This window comes from Pelophylax lessonae, assembly GCF_965119305.1.
Source record: "Pelophylax lessonae genome assembly, chromosome: 8".
NCBI classification, from domain to species: Eukaryota; Metazoa; Chordata; class Amphibia; order Anura; family Ranidae; genus Pelophylax; species Pelophylax lessonae.
In genome coordinates this window covers 233,947,575-233,971,486 of record NC_138775.1, presented here as the reverse complement: position 1 = coordinate 233,971,486, position 23,912 = coordinate 233,947,575, and the positions used below count along the sequence as shown (strand labels likewise).

General features: G+C 39.0%; 1 protein-coding gene across 1 annotated transcript in view; it reads right to left on the bottom strand.

Moving 5' to 3' along the window:
• TNR (tenascin R) overlaps positions 1–23,912 on the bottom strand; it is a 663,536-nt gene that overhangs the window by 339,130 nt on the left and 300,494 nt on the right. Inside the window, exon 3 of the mRNA XM_082265604.1 lies at positions 12,390–12,860. Within this exon, the coding sequence (XP_082121730.1) occupies positions 12,390–12,860 (471 nt within the window). The remainder of the gene's footprint in view (positions 1–12,389; positions 12,861–23,912) is intronic.

Sequence of the window (23,912 nt, the reverse complement as noted above, 5' to 3'; positions counted from 1 at the left end):
GATCACCGTATCTTCGCCTTGGGACATTTCTTTCACTCCTCTATTGTATATGTGTTAGTATATAACACTTGTATATGTACACTATTGTATATTATCTTATTCCACACTACAAACCATGCAGCGCAAAGCAACACCCACTTTTGGCCACACCCATTTCTTTACCATTGCGACAAGTGCCCCATTAGCCCCCACTTACAACACTCTCAAAAATATTTGTCTGGAGCTGCCCCTGCCTATGTCCCATATTTTACAAATCACTGATCTAGAGCAAGTGTGTAGATCATCAACGTCAAAGCAAAGTCAGAAGAACATATCTGCATACTTATTCTAGGACAGTGACTCAAAGTAATAAAGCCAGAGTTCCAGGATGAGAAAAGGAACAAAAATAATATGTCAGTTTAATTGCCTCCACGTCTGTTTCAGTTAAGGTTTCTTTTGGCTGGAAATAACATTATGTCTTTGCATTCATTGTGTGAAGCTACATTTTAAGTAAACGTGTTCTTTTTTTTTCCCGGTTATGCTTATAGCCATTTGTATATGATTTAAGCTGGTATGTCCCTAGGAGACTATAAAATTCAGACTTCATTAACTCCAATTTGCTCAATACAGGGTAATTAAACACGGATATGCTAAAGAAAGAATAGCTGAAATAATACAATTATTTGGCTTTCTGAGCTTTTTTAAGCCATTTAAATACTGTTATGGCTATTCTTATTCACTGCCTGATCTTTAAAATACTGACCTGTATTCTTTTTGTGTGAATGTAAGTATGCTGACACTGCAGATAAAAAAACAAAAAATTAAACAAAGGCGGCCTGTTAAAGTAAATTGATGATCCTTACCAATACCGACTCACCCAACCTTTGCTGTCATGCAGAGCTATACCCAGTGCTGAAATTTTCAGCCCCTAACATTTTGGGGCATGTTGGAAGCCTGCAACTCTCCAATGTGCCCTGTAGCTCCTTACAGCAGGGATGTGCAGTCAGGGGAGGCAGGTGAGGCAAAAAAAAAAGGTGGGTCGTAGCTCGGTGACCTAGGGTCACAGAGACCCCAAATTTGAGGGGTAGGTAGCCAAAGTCCTACCCCACCACTGGTCAAAATATGGGGCTCCTAGGTTTCAGAGATATGGGGCTCCTTGCGCAGCCTGTCAGAAGCTACATACAGCATGGCCAGTTGAAATACAAGCTGGCATGCGCTGTTTACAGCAGCCAGAGACAATGAGATTACAGTGCATCTGACTTCTTGTCAGAGGCACTGAGCTCAATGGACAGCTTGGAGCCTTGGACCAATGGTAAAGCACCATTGGTCCAAGCTGTCCAATAAAAATGCTGCAGTGGAGCAGTCTCACTGCAGTGTCATAGAAGGGGGCATGGCAAATGCTCCCTTCCAGCCCAGCCATCTTAATTACAAGGAAAAAACATGGGTTTATGAGTAAAAGATTTACCCATAATCCTATACTTTTCACACACAGTTAAAGAGGTAGTCTACTCATTCCTTGTACTTTACATATTTAAAATCATATGTGTGAATATAATATTTGTACCTTTCTCATTTGCCACTCACTTTTTCCGTTCTGTAGATATTTCGCTTGTAAATTCTTATTACGTCACCCGCGCATGCTCTTTTCTGCCTCATTTTCCGGCAAGGTAATGCTGCTGCCGGAATAATGCAGTGTCTCTGCTGGGGCTGCGTCATTTCCTTTGCTGGACGTCAGCCCCGTGCTCACGTGAGACTCCGTCTGTCCCCATTCAGAAATTCCTCCACTACCCCATGTGACTTGCTACGTCACAGGGGAGTGATAGTGGAGAGAGCCAAAGACGCGAGGAGGAACTGCGGAGCTACAGAGAAGAGGAGAACGAGAGAGAGAGGCTTGGTTTTGGCGGCTAGTGCGCATGCGTGGGATTTCGGAACATAACGAACACTGAGGGCGGAAATACTGTACAGAACAGGACATGGAAACAGCAGTAAGGATGGCAGCGCTAAACAAGAGGAAAAACACTGCAGAACGGGCTAAATAAGAGATGTAAGGAAGATTTTTATACTATGCTTTACAGGCTATGTGATTTATAATTACTTATTACAGGCTTACAATTTAAATTGAGAAAAATAAGGTCTGAGTATACTACCGCTTTAAGAGGGAGAACCCGCTCCTGCTGAGAAGGTTCTTTTTTAATCAAGCAAAATAATATATTATTATGCTGTATGTTATAACATCATAATTTATTATTTATCTATTTATTGTGAAATTACTGATTTGAAGTTATTACTAACTAACTAACATAATTCCCTATTCTGGGCAGCTTGAGTCTGCTTAAAAGTGGACTCAACCCCAAGATTGTGAACATAGGGAAATATGCATACAGCAACCCTCTACATGTTTTGCTGTGATGACAGCTTCATCAGGAGGAAAAGGGAGTGTGCAATATCTAGAAAAAAACACACTGGGGTAGATTAACTAAAACTGATGCACACAGAATCTTGTGCAGCTGTGCATGGTAGCCAATCATCTTCTAACTTCAGCTTGTTCAAATAGGTTTTGACAATAAAAGATGGAAGCTTATTGGTTTCTATGTAGAACTGCACCAGATTCTGCACACTCCAGCTTCAGTAAACCCCCCCCCCCCCCTACCATTACTAAAAAAAATCCACATAAAAGCACTGGAATTTTGATAGTGAATCAACATTGAGGCTACAATTATGGTCAATATTTTGTTTTATAGCACTCTTTATTGAATCAACATGGAGGTTACAATTATGGTCGTTTATTTGTTTTATAGCAGCCATTTAACAAATCAACATGGAGGCTACGATTATGGTCAATGTTTAGTTTTATAGCTGTTATCACACAACATCCTCAACCTTTTCCTGTTGGTTGAACAATCTGTATATCCAAATGCTGGTGCTTTGTATCTGTATTTTTGAGCAATGTTATGTTGTTTTGTAGATACTACACACTCCCTGTTCCTCCTGATAAAGCAGTCACAAAAGCCCCAAAACATGTAGAGGGTTGCTGTATGCATATTCCCTTATGTTCACAATCTTGGTGTGTTGTCCACTTTTAAGGAGACTCAAGCAGTCCAGAATAGGGAATTATGTTACACATTGAAGGGAAGTTGTATTGCATTTAATTACAGTATGTGTTGTCAATAAAAACTTTTTTTTAATAAATTCTGGCATTTTATAAATTATTTGTTTCTTGTTCTTGGGGTACAGAGAAAATCTATGACTTGTTTTTTTCCCTTTTCTGTTTGATACCTAAGAATTAGGGAAAAAACAGAGGTTAGAGGAAATTACAATATGTCTGTACATTATTGTAGCAACCTATACTATGTAGATGCTAGAGAGAGAAAGCATAGTTTTTATTCCTGTCTGCTTACCAGAGGGATAGCAGGTAAATCTATATTGTTCCCTGCCTAACAGAGAGCAGGATCTGTTAGTGAGGTCTGCTCAATGTGCTCAGGTGCAACTCATTCTGTCTGCAGAGTGTTTTACACAGATCCAATAGGGAGAAATGTTGGACAGTGGGAGGAAACCTGACAAATGAGTGCACATGTGTTTGATACAGCCCTGGTGATTTGGAAGTGCCTGCTGGGATACTGTATAAATGCCAGGAACACATGTGCTTGGGGGTCTGTCATCTGGATAGTGAATCCCGGAGGGAAGAGGTGTAGAGGTGCCATGTGGCCTCAGGTTGTCTACCTGAGGGCCTAAGGAGTGCTAGAGAGGAACTGAACCCAGAGGTCCTGTGAAACTGACTGAGAGGGGAGAAACATGAGGATCTGATTCTGCAGTACAGTGAGTACAGATCTGTGTCAAGGGGCCTGACCTGAGGAGTGCCACCCCTGCAGCTAGAAGAGTCAGTGGACGGGTGTCAGTAAAGGAGATGCTAGTGAGTGTCCTGAAGAGAATGTAGTTCACCAAGTCTATTGCTGGAGAGAATGTGCAAGAAGACTTTACCCTTTACATACATGTGGCAGTATGGATTAAGCAGTGTAGCTGCTTCCACAAGCAACCTGGTGAGGCCAAGTGAGAGTTGTCCTTATCTATTGTGAATAGTTATAGTTGGAGTATCCCACTATTCTATTTTTCTCCTCCAAGTTCCAAAATAAACAATAAAAAGCAACACCCCTGGACTGTTTATTGAGTGACGAGCCATCTGAATTAAGGAGGGATGTGTAAACTGTACCCTAAGTGACTGTGTGCTGGTAATCAAAGGAGACCCAACAAGTCATGATACAGCAAGCCCTGCGGGGACAGTGCTACACTATTGATAAGGAAAGGTGACTTTTAATAGGTGCTCTAAAGAAAGTATAACATTTCCCATATTTTCAGGCAAAATCCAAAACTTTCCTGCTGGGCATAGTGTATAATCCAAGTGCAGGAATAAAGGAAACTTCCATTCATCTCTGCTTACAAAAGTAGTTTGCCTCGTTCATGCCCTAATATCCAATGTGCCAGAAAACTGAAGTTCATGATAATATAACCTTGGTGCTCAATAATAATCCTGGTTGAAATCAATAGGATCTTCTGAATGTGAGAGAAACATGTGACTGGTCTTTGGGTTCTGGCAACCTCTGATGATTTGTTAATAGGTATTTTGCTAGAACAATGGAAATTCCCTTCCTTCACTAAAACTACTCTTTGAAGGTGTTCTTATCTTCAGCTCCAACAGTGCCTCTGTGTAAAATCAGAACCCCTGTTTTGCTGTTATTGACTGTGATTACATAAAATACAGCGATTCCCATAGAGAATATTTGTATCTTTTGGTGGTGCAAATCTCACCAGCAGGTGGCATTACAGAATAAAGAGTATTTAATAGTAAGGTAACAGATTACTTTTTTACCATACTCCATTAGTCATTCAATTCCTAATTATCAGTTACCCAGATGTAAACACCATGAGAATCTGTTGTATTTTTTCTGAATAATACATCCTGAGTAAACTCTGGGTTTAGTCAGAAGAATCTTTTGATACTGCAGGTGCTTTCTATTCAGCTGAACAGCACCCTGCTATGTCTTTCAGTAAACACCTTTCATATAAGGCTTGAAGACCTACATTTAGAGGTGATATTTTTATGCTTATAAAGAGCACAGCAAGAAAAACACATATCTAGCACAGGTGCTAGTAGATTTGGTGGTGGACTGTGCAATATCATGTTAAGGACATTTAGACAAAATAAATACTGGTTTACAGACCAGACTAAACATTAAGAAACTAGATTGCAAAGCTAATATATCTGAGGTCTTAAAGCCCAACTCTGGCCTATTTTTTTTTTTTAAAAAGGTTCTCCATGGACTAGAAACACCTACTGGTAAGAGGTCACAATCTCCTCTGTTTGCCCGGCTTTTGATAAGAAAGGTATGGGATGCTGTAAAGAAACTGTTAGGGGTATCCTCTTTTACTAAGTATACTCCTATTTGGCACAATGTCTGTTTCCAGATAATCTGTAAACTGCAGGGTTTTCAGAGATGGAAGAAAGCTGGAGTCCACACTTTGTTCCATCTTTAATATAATGGGTTTTTAAAGTCTTTTTTGCAAATAATTGATGAATTGTCACCTAATCCTAAATGATTTTACCAGTTCCTTTAACTCAGGCATGCCATACAAGAGCAATCTAATCTGGCTTTTGTCTTATTCTCTCACGTGCATATATTTGACAATATCGTACGGGCATCATCTATGAGAGGCTTGATTTCTGTCACGGATGTGACGTTATTAGACCACATGTATTAACGGAGGCATGGACTCCAGAGAGACAGATATCATTTTGCCCCTGTACAAATCATTAGTAAGATCTCATCTGGAATATGTAGTTCAGTTTTGAGCACCAGTTCTTAAAAAGGATATCAGGTAACTGGAGAAAGTGCAAAGAAGGGCAACCAAACTGATAAGAGGCATGGAGGAGCTCAGCTATGAAAAAAGATTAGAGGAACTGAATTTATTCTCACTTGAGAAGAGGAGATTAAGGGGGGATATGATCAACATGTATAAATACATAAGGGGTCCATGTAGTGAACTTGGTGTTGAGTTATTCACTTTAAATTCAACACAGAGGACAAGGGGGCACTCTTTACGTTTGGAGGAAAACAGATTTTGTCTCCAAATACGGAAAGGTTTCTTCACCGTAAGAGCTGTGAAAATGTGGAATAGACTCCCTCCAAAGGTGGTTCTGGTTAGCTCACTAGATTGCTTTAAAAAAGGCCTGAATTCTTTCCTGGGTGTACATAATATAAGTGGGTACTTATATTTATAGGTAAAGTTGATCCAGGGAATATCCGATTGCCTCTCGGGGGATCAGGAAGGAATTTTTTTCCCCTGCTGTAGCAAATTGGATAATGCTGTGCTGAGATTTTTCGCCTTCCTCTGGATCAACGGCAGCTATAAGATTGTGTATGTGGGATTGTATGGTTGGGTTTTCTTTACTGTTTTTTTTTTTTGTTTTTTATTGGTTGAGCCAGATGGACATGTGTCTTTTTTCAACGTGACTAACTATGTAACATCTTATTGAGATTCCTACTAACTTGTAGGACATGATGGGAGAGGGATATAAGTAGTATTTTTAATGACATTTGGGATGATATTTAACAAATGATGCTACAGGTTTCTGTCTCTCTCCCTCTTATCGATTGCCTCAGGTACTGTGTATATCTTACATACTGTAGGGTATCAAGAAATTCCTGGGTTTCTCTATGCAATTGGGACGAGAGATAGTTTTGCTGCAATAGGTGTGGTCACTCAGGATTACTTATCCATCTCGTGTGGCAATGTCCTAAGTTAAAGCGTTCTTGGGCTAAGGTATTAGGTACTTTGAATGGCTTATGGGGGTAGTAATATTTCAGTGGAACAACTTGCATGCCTGTTAAGCCATATTGATTTCTCTTTTGTGGACCATGATTAGGTGCTTACCATCTCTGGAGCTTTATTTATAGCTTATAAGCAGATTGCACTTAAATGGACCTCATCTCTCCCACCAACTGTTTCTGAGTGGATAATGGATCTAAATAGATACTGTATATTTTCTATGAAAAACATAAGAGAAATTCTATGTACAAATGTAATGCTATAGGTCCTAATAGATGGAACAAATGCTTTCTTCATTTTAATTCCTTGTCTGGGATTGCTATTTTTATCCTCTTCCTTCTATCAATGTATTTGTTTTATATTTCTCATTTAACTCTATTTTACATATTGTATATTACTGATTTTTGTATTGTTTTTGTTTTATGTCTCATGTGCCAGTTTGTCTTTGTAATTTTAACGTATAAAAATGTCTTTAATAAAAATCTTGTTTAAAAAAAAACGAAAAAGGTTCTCCAGCTTAGGCTGCAGGATTCACCCCTTCTCTGCCCCCTGCAGTAATCTCTTTTCACCACAAGGTGTGAGCAATATTTTGGGCACCATTCAACCAAGATGACCAAGGGGTGTGCTGTGAGTATAGGGCAGTGATGGCGAACCTTGGCACCCCAGATATTTTGGAACTACATTTCCCATGATGCTCATGCACTCTGCAGTGTAGTTGAGCATCATGGGAAATGTAGTTCCAAAACATCTGGGGTGTCAAGGTTCACCATCACTGGTATAGGGCATTATGGACCCTACAGGGCCCCTATGTCACCTTGTAATAAGGCAGAGAGAGGAGCTGATGTGATGACATCATGGAAGTGCCACTTTCTGCATGATTCAGGACCACCCAGCCCAAGAGACAAGGCAAAGGGGATGAAGGCCCAGCACATCACTCAACTGGCTTCAAGATATCAGGAAAAGGTAAGTATAAAAAACAAAGCACTAAATACCCTTGGGGAATCAATAAAAATGCCTCACATGCTTTGCACTGATCTCTTAGTCACAGAACTCATGTCCTTGACATGTAAATCGAAGAATGCAATTTTTTCCTAGAGTAAGCTGCAAACACAGTTCCTCTGCATTTGCAGTGGAAAGGTCTGTGCAGCCATTGCAGCTCCACTATATCATAAACATATTTAAGAAGCGATCTCACATAAAATAGCTTTGAGGTCTGGGATCTAATCTCACGGTCTTTTCAAATTTCTGTATTGATGGATTCTATTTCCTTTAAAGCAGTTCTCAATGACATCTGCAAAAGATCCCCTGACGAAGGGGTCCTGCGTGGCTCCAAAACGTGGTACTCATCCTGTTGCGATGATCTTTCTACAATAAAAGCTTTGGACTGCAATTCAAAATCCATGGTGTGCTGGGGAACATGTGTTTTTATTAGATCAACAAATTTGTTGTTTACAGAGATCAGTAGTTCAAGTAACACCTCCTCCTCCCCATGCTGATTTGTACCGCTTTCCTTAAAAGAAAAACATGATGCTAGTCTGTGGTGGGTTCAACCTATATTAAATCTTTATCTGTAAGTGTAAAACAAAAATTCACAACAAACTTACTTTTAAAATGGGTAAAATGAACCACAGAAACTCAAACAACTTCAGGCAGGTATGATAAAATGTCAAGAAATGCAGTTAGGAATTTATTAACAACAGGAAAAAAAATTAGATGTGTAGTTTAATGCATCCAGTGAAAACAGTGAAAATACCCGAATTTAACTTGATTCCAGCTTTTAGTAATCCCCTGTATAGTGGCTTTCAGCTTGCGAGAGGAAGGTACAAACCTAGGGGTAACTCAGGCTCTGCTACATGAATTTGTTTTCAGTGTATTTTTACCCCTATCAGATCTGAGCAGCCCATGTGACTTTAGAGTCACATATGTGGATGTATACACAGTGGTAAAAGCAGCCCTCTCCCTCCCTCCTCCTCCATGCCCACTAACAAGCTAAACATAATAGGGGTGTGATATTACATGTAGATTAATGGAGGCTTCACCTCTCTCGTATTCTAAAACACAGGCTGGAGGGGCGTGACACAGCCTGCGACTGGCAAAAATCTTCCCACGCCATGTTATTGCCAAAAAATAATAAAGAGTCCATTTTAAATATATATTTGTATGACAATTTAAAACTGATAATTAACATTCATTTTTTTTATTTTTACTCTCTGTCCCAGTGACAGTTTTTTTTATTTTGAACATGTGACCAGCAGCAGAGGACTAAAAACTCCTCTGGAGGTTCTTGGCTCCTTTTCACATATTTATTAAGTCATTATTAGATCAACAAGCCACGCCCTACCGGTTTTGTCACCTGACTTCTTCTCGGGGCGGTCTCAGACCGCCCCGAGAAGAAGTCAGGTGAGGAAACCGGTCTCAGACCGCCCCGAAAAGAAGTCAGGTGACGAAACCGGTAGGGGGTGGCTTACAGGACACTGAGACAGCACTGCTCAAGCATTGGAAAAGAACTGCTTCATATACCCCTGCTCACGGACGGCTTGAGCAGAGGATTAATGTTACACAGCACAGATTCCTAGTGTCTGGTAGACACCATCCTTGTGAGTGTTATGGAATTTATCTTTTACAAATAAAATAGTCTTATTATGCAGTATAACGCTATGTATGGCATCCCTCTTTATCCCTCTATGTGATTCCACTAATTTAAACCTGAGCTGCAGTAAACAAGGAGTGAGGAGGTCAAGGATTAATTAAAGTGTGAACAAAGCTTGATTGCTGGTTTATAATTTTACCAGCAATATATGTGGTGAGTTTACCCAGGCATTAATTACTGTGGTGGAAGGATCCTCACTGACACATCACAAGCACCTTGGAATTTATTTATTTTTCAGCACTATTGGCACTTTTCTGCACGGGAAGATTATAATATGAACTTTATTCAATGAACTTTATTTTTAATTGTTTGATATGAGATTATTAACTTTGAGAAATATTTTTTAGTATTTTACTAATGCTCGCATTTTTTGCATTTTTTCTTTTTTGCACTTGCACTTTTTGCACACAAAAAATATTTTTGTGATAAAATTATTTTTCGCTGATTGGTAATTTTTTTGGGTTTATGAATATTATTGTTTATAAGTATACACCATTGCACTGAAGCACCAGCACCTTAAGTTTGCACCCATACATACCAAGCAATTGGTTTCAGGTGCTTATTAGCATATATGTTTGCACTTAAGCACTAGCACTTAAAATTAGCATACATTTGCTTTAGCATTTTTTGTTTTATATTAATTTCACTACCATCCCATGTTTATTCACCACCACCATTTATATATATAAAAAAAAAAAAAAAGGTTTTCTCGTCATACAATTTTTTTCACAGATATTGCGCCTAATTTATTTTCTTTATAAACGTACTTAACCAGTACCTTGATCCTGCTGTATTTTCCAGTCCTTTATATTCATGACACTAGTTACGGTGACCTGGGGGTCCACAAAGAATTCCCTTAATTTGCAGGATATTTTCTCACTTCCTGTTTTGGCTATGGGAAGTGAAGGTAAATCCCCCTAATGGGACGCAGATGGAAAAAAATAAACTGACAGGGGTTATGAACCTCCATTACTCTATCCAAAAAGAAAAAAAAAGTTTTACTTTTTTCCTATAATTATACTTTATACTGTTTTCTGATTCTTTTAGGCTCAGTTTAAACTGATGTGACTTTGTGAGACCCCCAAGTTGGATGACACGAATGGATGTGAAATTTAATGTTTCCCTATGAGAGCTGTCTTAACTGATACCACACGTCTGTTCGATTTTAGAAAAGGCGCTACTTTGGTCAGACTTTGATACGACTTCAATGCCACAGAGTGTAAAAAGTCGTAACAAGGTCATATTCCAAAGTTGAACTGAAAGTCATGCAATTTGGAGTTTAGATATCTTTTTATATAATTGTCAATTTTGCCATGAACTGTTAATGATAGAATGCAAATGTTTAGCAGTGTGGCATATATTTAGGGTGTTTTTTTTTTTACTTCAACAGTTGCTACATTTTGTAGGGCCCTACCTACCACACTAAGGTGGTGCCACCCCCTATGCCAGGCATTCCTCAGGAAAACAGTGTGAGGCAGGGGTGATGCTCACAGTTGTAGAATGTATTTTTTTACAGGAATAAAAAACTCTATTGTAATACATTTTTGCTGTTTTTAAGTTTAACTAAAGAACTGGTGTGATATCATCATCATTGTTGTGGGCTGTGGCTTTTTAGCTTTTAAGCTTGGTTATATACAACAAATAAATAATTGTTTAAAAAAGGTAAAATTTTGAAGCTAATATAAAATGTTTATTAGTTTCACATCTTTTGTAAGTTCAAACATTTAAATGGATTTTGCAAAATAAGCCTATGTGAATTTCTATAAACATCTTCACATTACCTCAGCTAGAAGTAATGATTTTGTATAAACCAGGCTGCTAACAATGGAATCTCATTTCTATGGATTCTATTCCAAAAAAAAAAAAAAAAAAGCTCTAAAGCCCTTCTATTATCCAAAAAACAAAACAAAATTGACTGTTTCTTTCATGAGATATTAATTAAGATATGAATCTTAAAATATAATTGCACCCAAGACTGAAGTTTAATTAAACCCCAGGGCGGCTACTTACCTTTCCATGCCTTCATGTATATGATTTGTTATCTAGGGGGTTCTGTTCAACCATCTATTTCAATTACTATTATCAACGCAATTTTCATACGATATATATTTTAAGGGAAACTCCACTTTTGTTGAGAAAAAAACATTCCCCTCTGGATGATCTCTGTATATTACAAAGATTTTAACAAACTTTGTTGCAGACCCCTACCTTTTGTTATTCTGAAGAAATCATTGTTTGTTCCTCTGTGCTGAGTGGGTCAAATGGGAGTGGTTTCATAATTATCAATCAGCTGTGAGAGCTGCAGGGCTCTAATGAGGAAATCTGCTGGGCCTGCATCCCTTTAGACGTGTTCCTATTGGGAGTATCTCACCAAAAATGACATTTTTATTGCAGGGAATACCAGAAATCTGACTTGTATCTTAAGCAGAATTCTGTGAAAATTGGCCAGCCAATCACACAAGCAGGAAATTATGTTTCTGGGGTGTGGTCAGTACACAATCTGTGTACAGACCAGCTCCAGGTAGCCATATTGTATTGCAAATTCTGAAAATTACAACAGCTGCAGGTTAAAAAGGAAAGGACATTTTTTAATAACATTCAATTACAATATGATTTGTGTCGCGATTGTATACGCTATATTGTTTTTTCTTTATATGATTTTTTTTTTCACACAAAAGTGGAGTTACCCTTTAAATAGCACACAAGCCATATTATAGTTTCTGATGGGTTATGCTATAGCCCCCATAGTGAAAACATACTTTACAGCCACTCCCCAACTTATAACAACAGATGGCTCTAGGTACAAGCCAAGTGCAGTTATGGTCATACAAAGCTATTCCATATGTTGAAAACTGTTTACCTCCATAGTATTTTATCATACATCCCTGCATCAAACAATAATAGTTAATGGTCCGGTTTTTGGACTATATGCACTTACCTTCAGAACAGTCCTGCCCACTGTACCCCTCCTCGCACTCACAGACACCATGCTGGCACTGCCCTCTCCCACTGCAGGCATTCACACACCACATGCGCCCGCAATCCTCTCCGGCATAGCCATCTTGGCATACGCAGGTTCCATTGGCACAACGTCCTTTTCCCAAGCAGTCACCTGGGCAGCGGAGTTCATTGCAGCTGATACCCGTGTATGGCTCTTGACACAAGCATTGGCCATCTTGACAGTGCCCATGAGGGCTGCATTCCTCTGGACACAAGAGGTCTGTGCACCACTCGCCGGTGTAGTCTGGCTCACATACACAGATGCCCTCTATACAGGTGCCCCTCCCTGAGCAGCCTAGTGGGCACAAAGGCTCTGAACAGTTCTCTCCTCCCCAGCCTTGGCTGCACACGCAGGAGTCCAGACTGAAGTTACCATGGCCACTGCAAGGAGGTGCAAATTCTGTGAGACCTGCGGAAATAGGAAAAAATTAGATAAGTAAAAATGCTTACATGCTGGATGACTAAACATGTTCTCTTTATTGTTGCAATATTTAAGAATATTTACAATAACAGCTAACTATTATAATTTTATTTGCAATATGAAGAGGTATAGTCAAATGTCATTGAGCCATGATAAAATATCTGAACAGTCCTACATCTCACATAAATAAACAATACACGAATTGCCATTCCCATCAATACAGAGATATGCACCCTCCATATTGTGATGCAGGCATACTTCCACCCTTGTGCTCCACTCCAGTTGCTAGGTCCATAAACGTCCATGAGGGTTTTTCTAATGAAAGGCCCCCTGTAGAATGTGTAAGTGTACCTGCACCACAGGTTTCATGATGAGGATCTCTGTATCTTCAGCACGGAGGTAGGTGTAATGCAGATTATTGTTCTACCCTCACCTGATTCGAAAGTTTTTGGAATAATTACATCTCTAACATTCTAGCAGAGCATTGTGCAGCAACAGTAGAGTATTTTTTTTTTTTTGTTAGTACTTTTTTTTTTTATATACGTTTGTGGTGCAGTGTACATTTTCTAATGTGATAATGCAACCCTAGCATGTATTCACAAGAGTTGCATCATCGCTGCTCGCCAAATGGTTGAAAAGGAATATGTGGCATGGAAAAAGAATTGGCTAAGATGGCTGGATGATGGTAAATTCAAAAGTACATTGGCCATAAGCCCCCAGGAAATTTTGCTCCCCCACCCAGCTCAGTTCTGATTTACGTAAAGCACTGGAGAATGCCCAGTATACAGTATACATTGTTTTCTATAAATGCAGTGAATGCTGCAACATTCAATTGATGGTGAAATCATTGTGACAGTTCAATTAATTAGTTATTTATTGCTTTAAACATATGCCTCCTAGTGATTTATGAATTCTCAACAGACACTCATTTGCTATATTCTTACATGTAGCCACACTTTTCCTGGTTGTAGCCTACAGTGCTTGTAGGCTAAATTGGTCACACTCTGGGCTGGGTGTGTGCCAACTTGCGGGTTGATTTACTAAAACTGCAAAAATCTGGTGCAGCTCTGCATAGAAACCAATCAGCTTCCAGGTTTTTTATCAACACCTAATTAAACAACCTGAAGTTAGAAGCTGATTGGCTTCCATGCACAACTTCACCAGATTTTGCACTCTCCAGTTTTTTTTAAATCAACCCCATAGTGTATTAGTGTGTACCTGGTTTTACAGTAAGTTGTTATAAAGATATATAGAATAAAATTGCTTTCTATTACTTCAGGAAATAATTTTATATTGGGAAACATAGAAGAGTGGAAAAAGTAAAAAAAAAAAAATATGGACTATGAAGAGGATTTACTAAATCTGGAGAGTGCAAAATCTAGTGCAGCTGTGCATTGAAACCAATCAGCTTCCAGGTTTTATTATCAAAGCTTAATTGGGCAAGCTGAGGTTAGAAGCTGATTGACTGCCATGCACAGCTGCACCAGTTTCTGAGTGCTCTAGTTTCTAGTTTAGTACCCCCCTCCCCAGGTGGTCCATAATGTCTGCCCCATTTTGTAATTTATTTTTAATGTCTTTATTGATATATTTATTTTACTTTTTGTCTGAATATAGATCTATGTTTGTTCCAAGCATGTTTGAATCTACTTACTGTTGACTCACTACCTGTTCCAAGCATCAACTATGCTTTCTGTAAAATAATACTTTCTAAGATTAATTTTAAATGTTCCTCCGGCTAGTTTGAGGTCATCTCCCTATGTTCTTGATCTTCGCTTCATTTTGAAAAATCTGCCCTTCTGAAATGTATTCACACCCTTCATGTATTTAAAGGTTAAAGCCATGTCTCCTTTTTCCCTTCTTTCCTCAAGATTGTACATATTAAGTTCCTGAAGTCTCTCCTGGTATGTCTTATGCCTTTATCAAGTCATCAAATGTGCTAATGAGAATTTTCATATGAATGTTCGTGCAAATGTTTGTTTAAAATATACTAGTGCATGGCCAGCTTAAAAATCTATAAAGGGGAGTCAGGACCTCCCTTCTCCTGATTGTGATCCCTCTAGTGATAAACCCCAAAATTCTATCCTATCTTCCCACTGCTTGGCCACACCGTTTGCTTATTTTGCATCCATTGGAAATGAGTCCCCCTATATATATTGTTTTCTCCAGTTCTGGTCAACACTGTACCCCAATATAGTATTCTATCAATGGATTCTTTTTTCCTAGGTACATTCAGAGTTGTATAAAGTACTCGAAACCCATACTTGAGTAAAAGTACAAGTGCTCGATCAAAAAGTGACTTGAGTAGAAGTGGAAGTGCTCGATCAAAAAGTGACTTGAGTAGAAGCACTAAAGTATTCAACATTTTTTGTACTTAAGTATTGCAAGTAGTTTTTTTAAAAATTTTGCTACTCAAGTACTGAAAGTAAAAGTACCAGTAGTTTTGAAAAAAAAATTGCTACTCAAGTACTGAAAGTAAAAGTACAAGTACTTGTTATGTAGTTATTAAAGAAAGAAGTCAAAAGTTTGAACATCATATTGTTTTTTATTATTTCAAATGCAGCTTTTATTTATGCATACAGTAGCATTTATTTTCGTATGCGCTGATAATACACATGTTTTGAGCTTCATGAAACCTGCCATCTACTGTTCTGGCAGTGGTCATTTTTATAATAGTAACGAGTAACTATGCAGCACAAAAAAAAATATCGGAGTAGTAGTATTGAAATCATCGAAAAAATGTAGTGAAGTAAAAGTGGACGTAGGAGAAAAAAATTCTACTCTAGGAAAGTACAGATACCGCCTTTCGGTACTTAAGTACAGTAGTGAAGTAGTTCTACTTAGTTACTATACATCTCTGGGTACATTATTTTACATTAAAAAACACTGAACTGCAGTTTCCCCTGTGTTGAGAAATCTTTCAGCAATGCCAAATCATGTTCCATGTTACAGACACCTCCAGGAATATCAACCCTATCCACATTATTGCGTCGTTAGCAAAAAAACACCTTACCCAACAATGCTTTGGTTACATCACATACGTATCATTTAGCTTTTACTTTTCCTGTTATAGCTGACTACGCGGATAATGCATCCTATAATTGTGGTAGAGCCCAGAGCCTCCACCCTTCCTTCTCATTTGAAAAATGCTAGTTCACACTACAGGGTATTACAATAATTACCAGTTATGCCTTCTCCTTTCATACATTCATGACATCCTAATCAAAGAAATCACATCCCATCATTTTCCTGTGTTTGCCCTTTCTTCACCTTCGGCATTGATTCCTGTGTCGGTAATGCTTCTTTCCCTGCTCTCAGCCCGTAGCGCTCATCAATACACCAGACTGCAAACTTCCTCTCCCACTTAACAATCTACATTTCCTACTGACCACTGCATCGACCTGGCAACCTTCTGCTCTGACAGCACTGAGATTAGCGCGTAATGAGATTGCAGGGACTCCATTCCTCATAAATACTTGTCAGATAAGTATTAATTAGTTCTTCCTTTATTTCCTCAGCACGTAGAGCTCTCCTGTGTGTTTTCTAAGCAATTTCAAAGTTTTATTGCTGTCTTCATGTAAATTCTGGCAGTCTAGTCTGCACATCCATCACCTCGTTCATTACAGACTTCTGCTTTCGCAAGTTTTCAGCGCACAGTTTGACCCAGGGTGCTTTCTCAGCGTCCCTGCATCTCGCAGAATTTATCTAACATCATAAAGGTTACTGGAGTTGGTTCAGGCAGCAGAACTAGTCTAACATCCTATAGGACAAAAGAAATTTAAAAAGAAAGAAATAGATCGGGGACACCAGAAATTTGATACTATGTTTAAGGAATGCTTAGAAAAACTGCGGCTCTCCCAGTCCAAGTCTATGTTGTTAACATGGATGAGATGGCCTCAGCCTTACACTACTCAACAAGTCATGCCCTCTGACATATTTCACCCCATCCACTGGGACTTAGTCATAGAGGTAAAGGGCAGAAGCAGCATGGAAGAACTAATGCATCACTGGCCGTGAAGATGAGGAGATAAACATGTGCAAGTTATTAAGGTAATGAAGTTAATGGATAAGACATGGGGAAAAAGAATCTACACTGAAAGAGAAGCTGAGAGTGTATAGCACATGTTTATCTCCTCAGCTTCACGACAAGTCATGCATAAGTCCTTCTGTCCTGCTTCTGCCCTTTACCTCTATGGCTAAGCCTTGGTGGGTGGGACGAAACATGTCAGAGTACAAGGCTTGCAGAGTGGTGTAAGGTTGAGGCCATCTCACACAGGTAAACAACATAGACTGGACTTGAAGAGCAGTGATTTTTCTAAGCATACTACACACTATTGGATGGTGATATTTCATGGCACTACATTCCTGAGCACCAGCGGTATAAACTATAGCTTCCTTTTTTGCTTAGAACGGAACTACAGGTATAAGCAGGTCACAATGTTTAGGAATTCATCAAATTAAACAGAAACTTCAGGGTATTATCAAGAAGTTTATATTGTGTCTTATTACTAAAGATATTTAACTGAAAGTTAACGTGTAAGTTCACCTCTTCAGAAAAAATGAAAAGGTGAACAAATCCCCCCCCCCCCCGCCTTCTACACCCTATCCCCGGTTCCTGCTGTACTGTACTTACCTCCATGGGTGATGAACTGTCAGTGCCCACACAGAGGGTGTAGTGGTCTGAGGATCTGAAATCCTTGCTCTTCTTCCTCTTCTTTATGTAGGGCCTCCGAATGGTTTAAAGTAATTCTGATTAGTCAGAGCGGTCACATGCTGCCACTGACCAATTAGAATTGATCTGATACATCCTGGAAGTCCTATAGGAAGAAGGGTAAGAAGAGCAGGTATTTTAAATCCCTGGACAACTACACCAGCTGTGTGGCCACTGACAGCTCATCACACATGGAGGTAAGTACAGCAGGAGTCATGGGTGTGGTGTGGGGTGTTAGTTGACCTTTTCATTTTTTTTCTGAAAAGGCGAACTATTACTTTGAACTGTATGCAAATCATAGCTATTCTATGTATAGGACAGCATAGAACTTTTCTTATTTGCTCCCTTTTGATCTACTAAGTACCTAATTAAATATGTATATTTATATCTTTCTTTTTTGTAATCTTTTTTTTTTTATCTTATTAGTTCAAAAAATACCTGCTGATTTTGTCAGTAAATTTGAGATCTGATAACTTCTTGTGCTCTCAGCCTGTGTACAAGGAAAGGTTATAGAGATAAGGAGGGGGAGGAGATGTGGAGATGGATGTGTTCTTTGTAATTCCTCAAAAATGAAGTAGGCGGGGCTGACAACACTTGCTTAGAAGTTCAGAGTTGTGTTGTCATGTCAAAGAGGAAAGTGGGAGCACACTATATTTCTAGCACATTTTTTGTACTTGTAATGTGGAAGGAAAAAACATGTGAATGGATGGTATTTAATGTGTAGTTGTGACACTTTTAGGTATTTATTACCTCTCACAAAGATTACAATAATCGCCATGATAATTCCTTCCTACACATTTCTGTACAAAAAGACAGCATTATCCTTGCAAGGCATTATTCAGGGTCAGCACCTACTTCCTAGCCTAAAGCTGGTCACACACCTGCAGATTTTCCCCTTTAAACATTTGGATGAGAAAGGATCATCTGACCATTCAATGGTGGTTTCACAGACTCAACTAATTTCAAATACCTTTTCATTTGAGTACCACGTCAATCGATTATCAATTGACGATCCGAATAAAGTGCATGCCCATAACACTAGTTACGAGTTTTCTCGTCCGGGAGCTGATTTATTTAAAATAAATTTGTTTGTTTCCATGAGATACAGTAACAATTTTCCATCCCAGTCCTTCGATCTTTATGCTCAAAAGCAATATCAGCTCCTCTAAACTCTTAGATAAATCAAACGAACATTCTGAAAACAAGTGTTTTTGAATGAAAATCTACAGGTGTAAGGTCAGCTTAAGATGCTATTTTATTTATTTAATATAGGTTTTTTTTTTTTGTATCAATACATGAAGTGTGGACTGCTGGCTTTGGAATGGAGTTCATTAACACAGATTTGTGTGGGGTTCAGCTTGTTGCACTGGTGGCTATTTACTAAAACTGGTGCACACAGAATCTGGTGCAGCTGTGCATAGTAACCAATCACCTTCAAGGTTTTATTGCCAAAGCTTAATTAAACAAGCTGAAGTTAGAAGCTGATTGGTTACTATGCACAGCTCCACCATATTCTGTGTGCACCAGTTTTAGTAAATCTCCCCCACAATGTTTAAGCATTAGCAGGGCATTTCACACTGAACTGGACTACTAAGGGACAGATGCCAAATGTACTACAATAAAAACAGACCAGTACAATGCATACATATTGCCATCGTATTTCAATTTGACTTTTTATCTTTACCTTATCATATATTTACGAATATTTCATTTTAGACATGTGATACTATTAGACATCTTCTCATTAAAGTGATTGTAAAGTCTTTTTTTTTTCTAATAAAATAACAAACGTATTATATTTACCTCCTCTGTGCAGTGTTTTTGCACAGGGCAGCCTAGATCCTCCTCTTCTCGGGTCCCTGGTGGGAGCTCCTGGCCCCTCCCTCGTGTTGAGTGCCCCCACAGCAAGAAGCTTGCTATGGGGGCATCCGAGCCAAGCTGCAGCTCCGTGTCAGTCATGGAGTGATTGTTTGGCCCCACCCCCTCTCTTTCTTAAATGGCTAACTGAGTTGAAATGACAGCAGTGGGAGCCAGTGGTGCTGCTGCTGTGTCTCAGCCAATCAGGATAGAGTCCCAAGCGGTTGAGACACTCATGGACATCCCTGGCTAGAGAGGAGGCTCAGGGTAAGTATTAGGGGTGCTGAGGGGGGCTGCCACACACAGAAGGCTTTTTATCTTAATGTATAGAATGCATTAGGATAAAAATAAATTCTGACTTTACAATCCGTTTAAATATTCAAATGAATAGTTAAATTTTTTTTATTAATAAACCATGACCCTTTTATAGGCTTTATTTTATTTGTGTACCTAAATTCTTTTTGGTTCCAGCTGATGAAGGGGGGGGGTGATTTTCTGGCTTTTGAAACGCGTTGGACACATATATGGAATGTACTTGACTGTTTTAATAGAATGAATTTAAAATTGAACTAGAAATTTTCAGTGTTAGTGCTCCTTTGTTGTTCTTTGTATCAATACAAATCATCCTACTTCCATTTGCTTATGGTCAGCCTTTACGTTAAATACTGACACATGACTGTACTGGATATAACTAAGGTTTTTGTTTTTTGCATTAAAGGAAATATATCCTGCTGATAAGAATGCTTGTAGCTTCTTGCAGTTTAAATGCTCTGACTATTGTAAGATAATTAGATAAGTTGAAGACTTATTGATTTGTGTTTGTGCTCAGATCATGACAAGCTTTTGTGTGATACTGTGAACTTCACATGCTGAGTTTGATCTGAGCAGGTGCTTAATAACTGTAAGTGATAAAACATGTCTCAGATTTTCTTGAATAGATTTAGACTCTGTTGGTTGATTCTACAGCAGCTATTGAGGACCACACAGGTGACCATGATCTTTGTGCAAGCCAAATCATTTTGCTTAAAATAGACCTATCAATACAATGAACACTTCTGATTATTCGCAAGGCTATGTGTCTGCATTACCAAATCACAATTTTATTTTTAGTAATTAAAATGTATCTTTCTTTTTACAAAATTCCTAAATGTTTGTGCTGATGTCAGTGGAGAATAGAAGATGAGCAGCGCTGAAATGCCCTACCACTTCTACCTATCCTAAAGTTTAAAAATAACAACAGTACAGGATTTGTAACCTACCCCCAGAATACAGTTGGCAAGGCTAGGAGCTACCCACAAACACAAGAATAGGATCATCTGATCTAGGAAACTGTCATGACAATGTGAAATTGGGTACTGGGCCTTTCTGAGTTTTTGGGAAATCCACAATCCAGGAATTGTAGGTATTGCCTAGAACTCAGGTATGATGTCAAACAGATGAAATGGTAACTTGGAGGTGAGCATTTAAACCAGGATATCTCAATCAGGGTTCTTCCAGAAGTTGCTATGGGTTCCTTGAGCAATGAGCAATTTCTGCCTTTCAGATAAGACCATTGATATTTTTAGCTATCTGTAAGGCCTCTTTCACACGGACGCTCCGTATGTCCGCATATCACCCCATCCGTTTGGTGATATGCGGACATAATGCATGTCAATGGGATTGCGGATGTCAGCGAATGACCATCCGCTGACATCCGATTTGTGTCCTTTCAGTTCTGTTCCGTTTTTTGGAACGGAACAGAACCCTATTTTTCTTCCGTTTAAAAAACGGAACGGATGCAAAATCGGATGTCAGCGGTGTCATCTGGAGACATCCGCAATCCCCATAGACATACATTATGTCCGTATATCATCCGCAAACGGATGGGATGATATGCGGACATACGGAGCGGATGACACAAGTGTCATCCGTGTCCGTGAAAAAAAAAAAAAAGTGCCGGAGCGGAGAAAAAAAAAAGGAGCTGCCGTGTGAAAGAGGCCTAAGATGAAAATTCTTCCCAGTGACCACAAGTGTAAGGAGTATTCTTCCCACTGTCCATCACACTAATGTATCATGGGTTGTAGATATAGTATATTTTAGCAGGGGTTCCCTTAGACTGGAAACTTATTTATAGGATTCCCCATGTGTTGAAAAGGTTGAGAAAGACTGATTTAAGCAATATAGGTGTAAGAAGAACTTCAGTGTGAGTGTTCATACATTGTCCTCACCATTCTTGACCTCCAACCCTGCAGACTACACCAACAGCTAATTAATTTCTTCCAAACATATAAGCTAACATACACATCATTTGCAAACAGATCTTCAGCCTCCACTTCCTTCCTTCCTTCCAACCATATACGCTAACATACACATAATTTGCAAACAGATCTTTAGCACTTTTGTAGTAGTGATGTGTCACTTTAGCTGGATAGACTGATCTTGAACAGCACCATTTTTTTTTATACTCAGGACCTTAGGCAAACTTTTATAACCCCCCCACCCCACCAACCTTCCCCATTGACAGTCCAGCGTTAGTACTTGAATGAAATTGAATTATGGATATTTGCTTGACACAAATGTACATGTTTATACCAGGACATATCATCAGAAAGTTCGAGTAGCACCCAGATCTTACATGATTTGTTTGTTGAGCCACAATGTATTTGGCCTAAGTAGAGTGGTTGATTCTAGGGCAGCCATTGAGGATCACATACAGGTAGCCATGATCTTTAAGCAAGCTCAATAAGTTTTCTTAACCATTTAAGCCCCGGAAGATTTTACCCCCTTCCTGACCAGGGTTTTTTTTTTGCGATTTTTTACTGTGTGACTTTAACGGACAATTGCGCAGTTGTGCGACGCTGTGCCGAATTTTACGTCCTTTTTTTCCCACAAACAGAGCTTTCTTTTGGTGGTATTTGATCACCTGTGCGATTTTTTGATCATGCGCTATAAACAAAAAAAGAGCGTCAATTTTGCAAAAATTACAATATTTTTCAGATTTTTTATATGAAATTCCCAATTTCAAAATGTAAAAATCAAAATTTTTTAACATTTTCGGCAAATTTGTTTTATACTACATATGTTTGGTAAAAAAAAAATCGCAAAAAGCGTATTTTGATTGGTTTGCGCAAAAGTTATCGCGTTTACTAACAAAGGGAAAGATTTTTGTCATTTTTGGTGTTTTTTTTTTAACGAGTAATGGCGGCGATCTGCGATTTTTTTTGCGGGACTACGACATTGCGGCGGAAAGATCGGACCCTTGACTGACATTTTTGACACTTTTGGGGTTACCAGTGACATTACTGCAGTAATCAGTGCTATACATATGCACTGTTACTGTAAAAATGACACTGGCAGGGAAGGGGTTAACTGTATTGGAGAGGGAGGGGTTAAGTGTGTCCTAGGGGCGTGTTTCTAACTGTGATTGGACCTGTATACTAGTGTAAAAACAGAGATCAACGGTCCTACATAGTAGAACCGTCTGATCTCCATTTTTACACAGGGGAGAATGACAGGCGGCTTGTTTACATTAGCCGCCTGCCTTTCTCCCTTCCCGGCGAACGATCGCGAGTGACCGGCAGACATCGGGTCCGCCGGTCACACGCACTGACTTGTTAGGGAACGAGCCGGGGCGGGCGGGCGCGCGCTCGCCCGCTATTGGCTCACAAGCCAGTGACAGGCTAGTGACGTACCGGTAAGTCACTTTGCCTGGCCGGGGCTGACCGCCGTAGTATATGTACTTGCGACGGTCGGCAAGTGGTTAAAGTAGGCCTATCGATAAAATTCACACTTCAAATTATCCAAAATGTTATGTGTCAGCAATACCAAAATCAAAATGTTATATGTAGCAAAAAAAAAAAATGGATCAGTACACAAAAAAAAGGCCCTCCATTTTTGTGCTAATGCCAGTGGAAATCAGAAGTTGAGCAGCACTGCAATGCTCTGCCACCACTACTTATCTTAAGGTAGAACAATAACCACTGGTACACGGTTCTTAGTGCACAATTGTGCATGTTGTACTAGAACCTTTCATCTGGAAGAATGATCAGCACCCAAATCTTGCATGATTTGGTTGTTGGGCCACAATGTATGTAGCTTTAGCTCTAGTAGAGTCCTGACTGTCAAGAAAAGCTAAGATTTGTGGTTTCTCAACAGCTGCTGAATAATGCCTTATTCCTAGTTTCTGATCAAATCTGTTTTTTCCTAACTAATGAAATCATCAATTTTCTCATTTTTGTATATATTTTTGTATATATGCAGAAAGTATTAGTTAGCCTTTTTGCAAGGACAAAGGGAAAAATAGAAACAGAGTTTGTGATGAAGGAAATTTGCTTTTTAATTGTTGTTTATTGATCAGGCTTTTGGAAAACAAAAAGAGAATTTTAAAAATCCATGACTGAATGACAACAGTTTAGAGTTAAGACTAGGATGAAAATGGATTATGGATTTTTCATACAGTGCTGCCAGCCAGATCTCTTACACAATACTTTGAATCC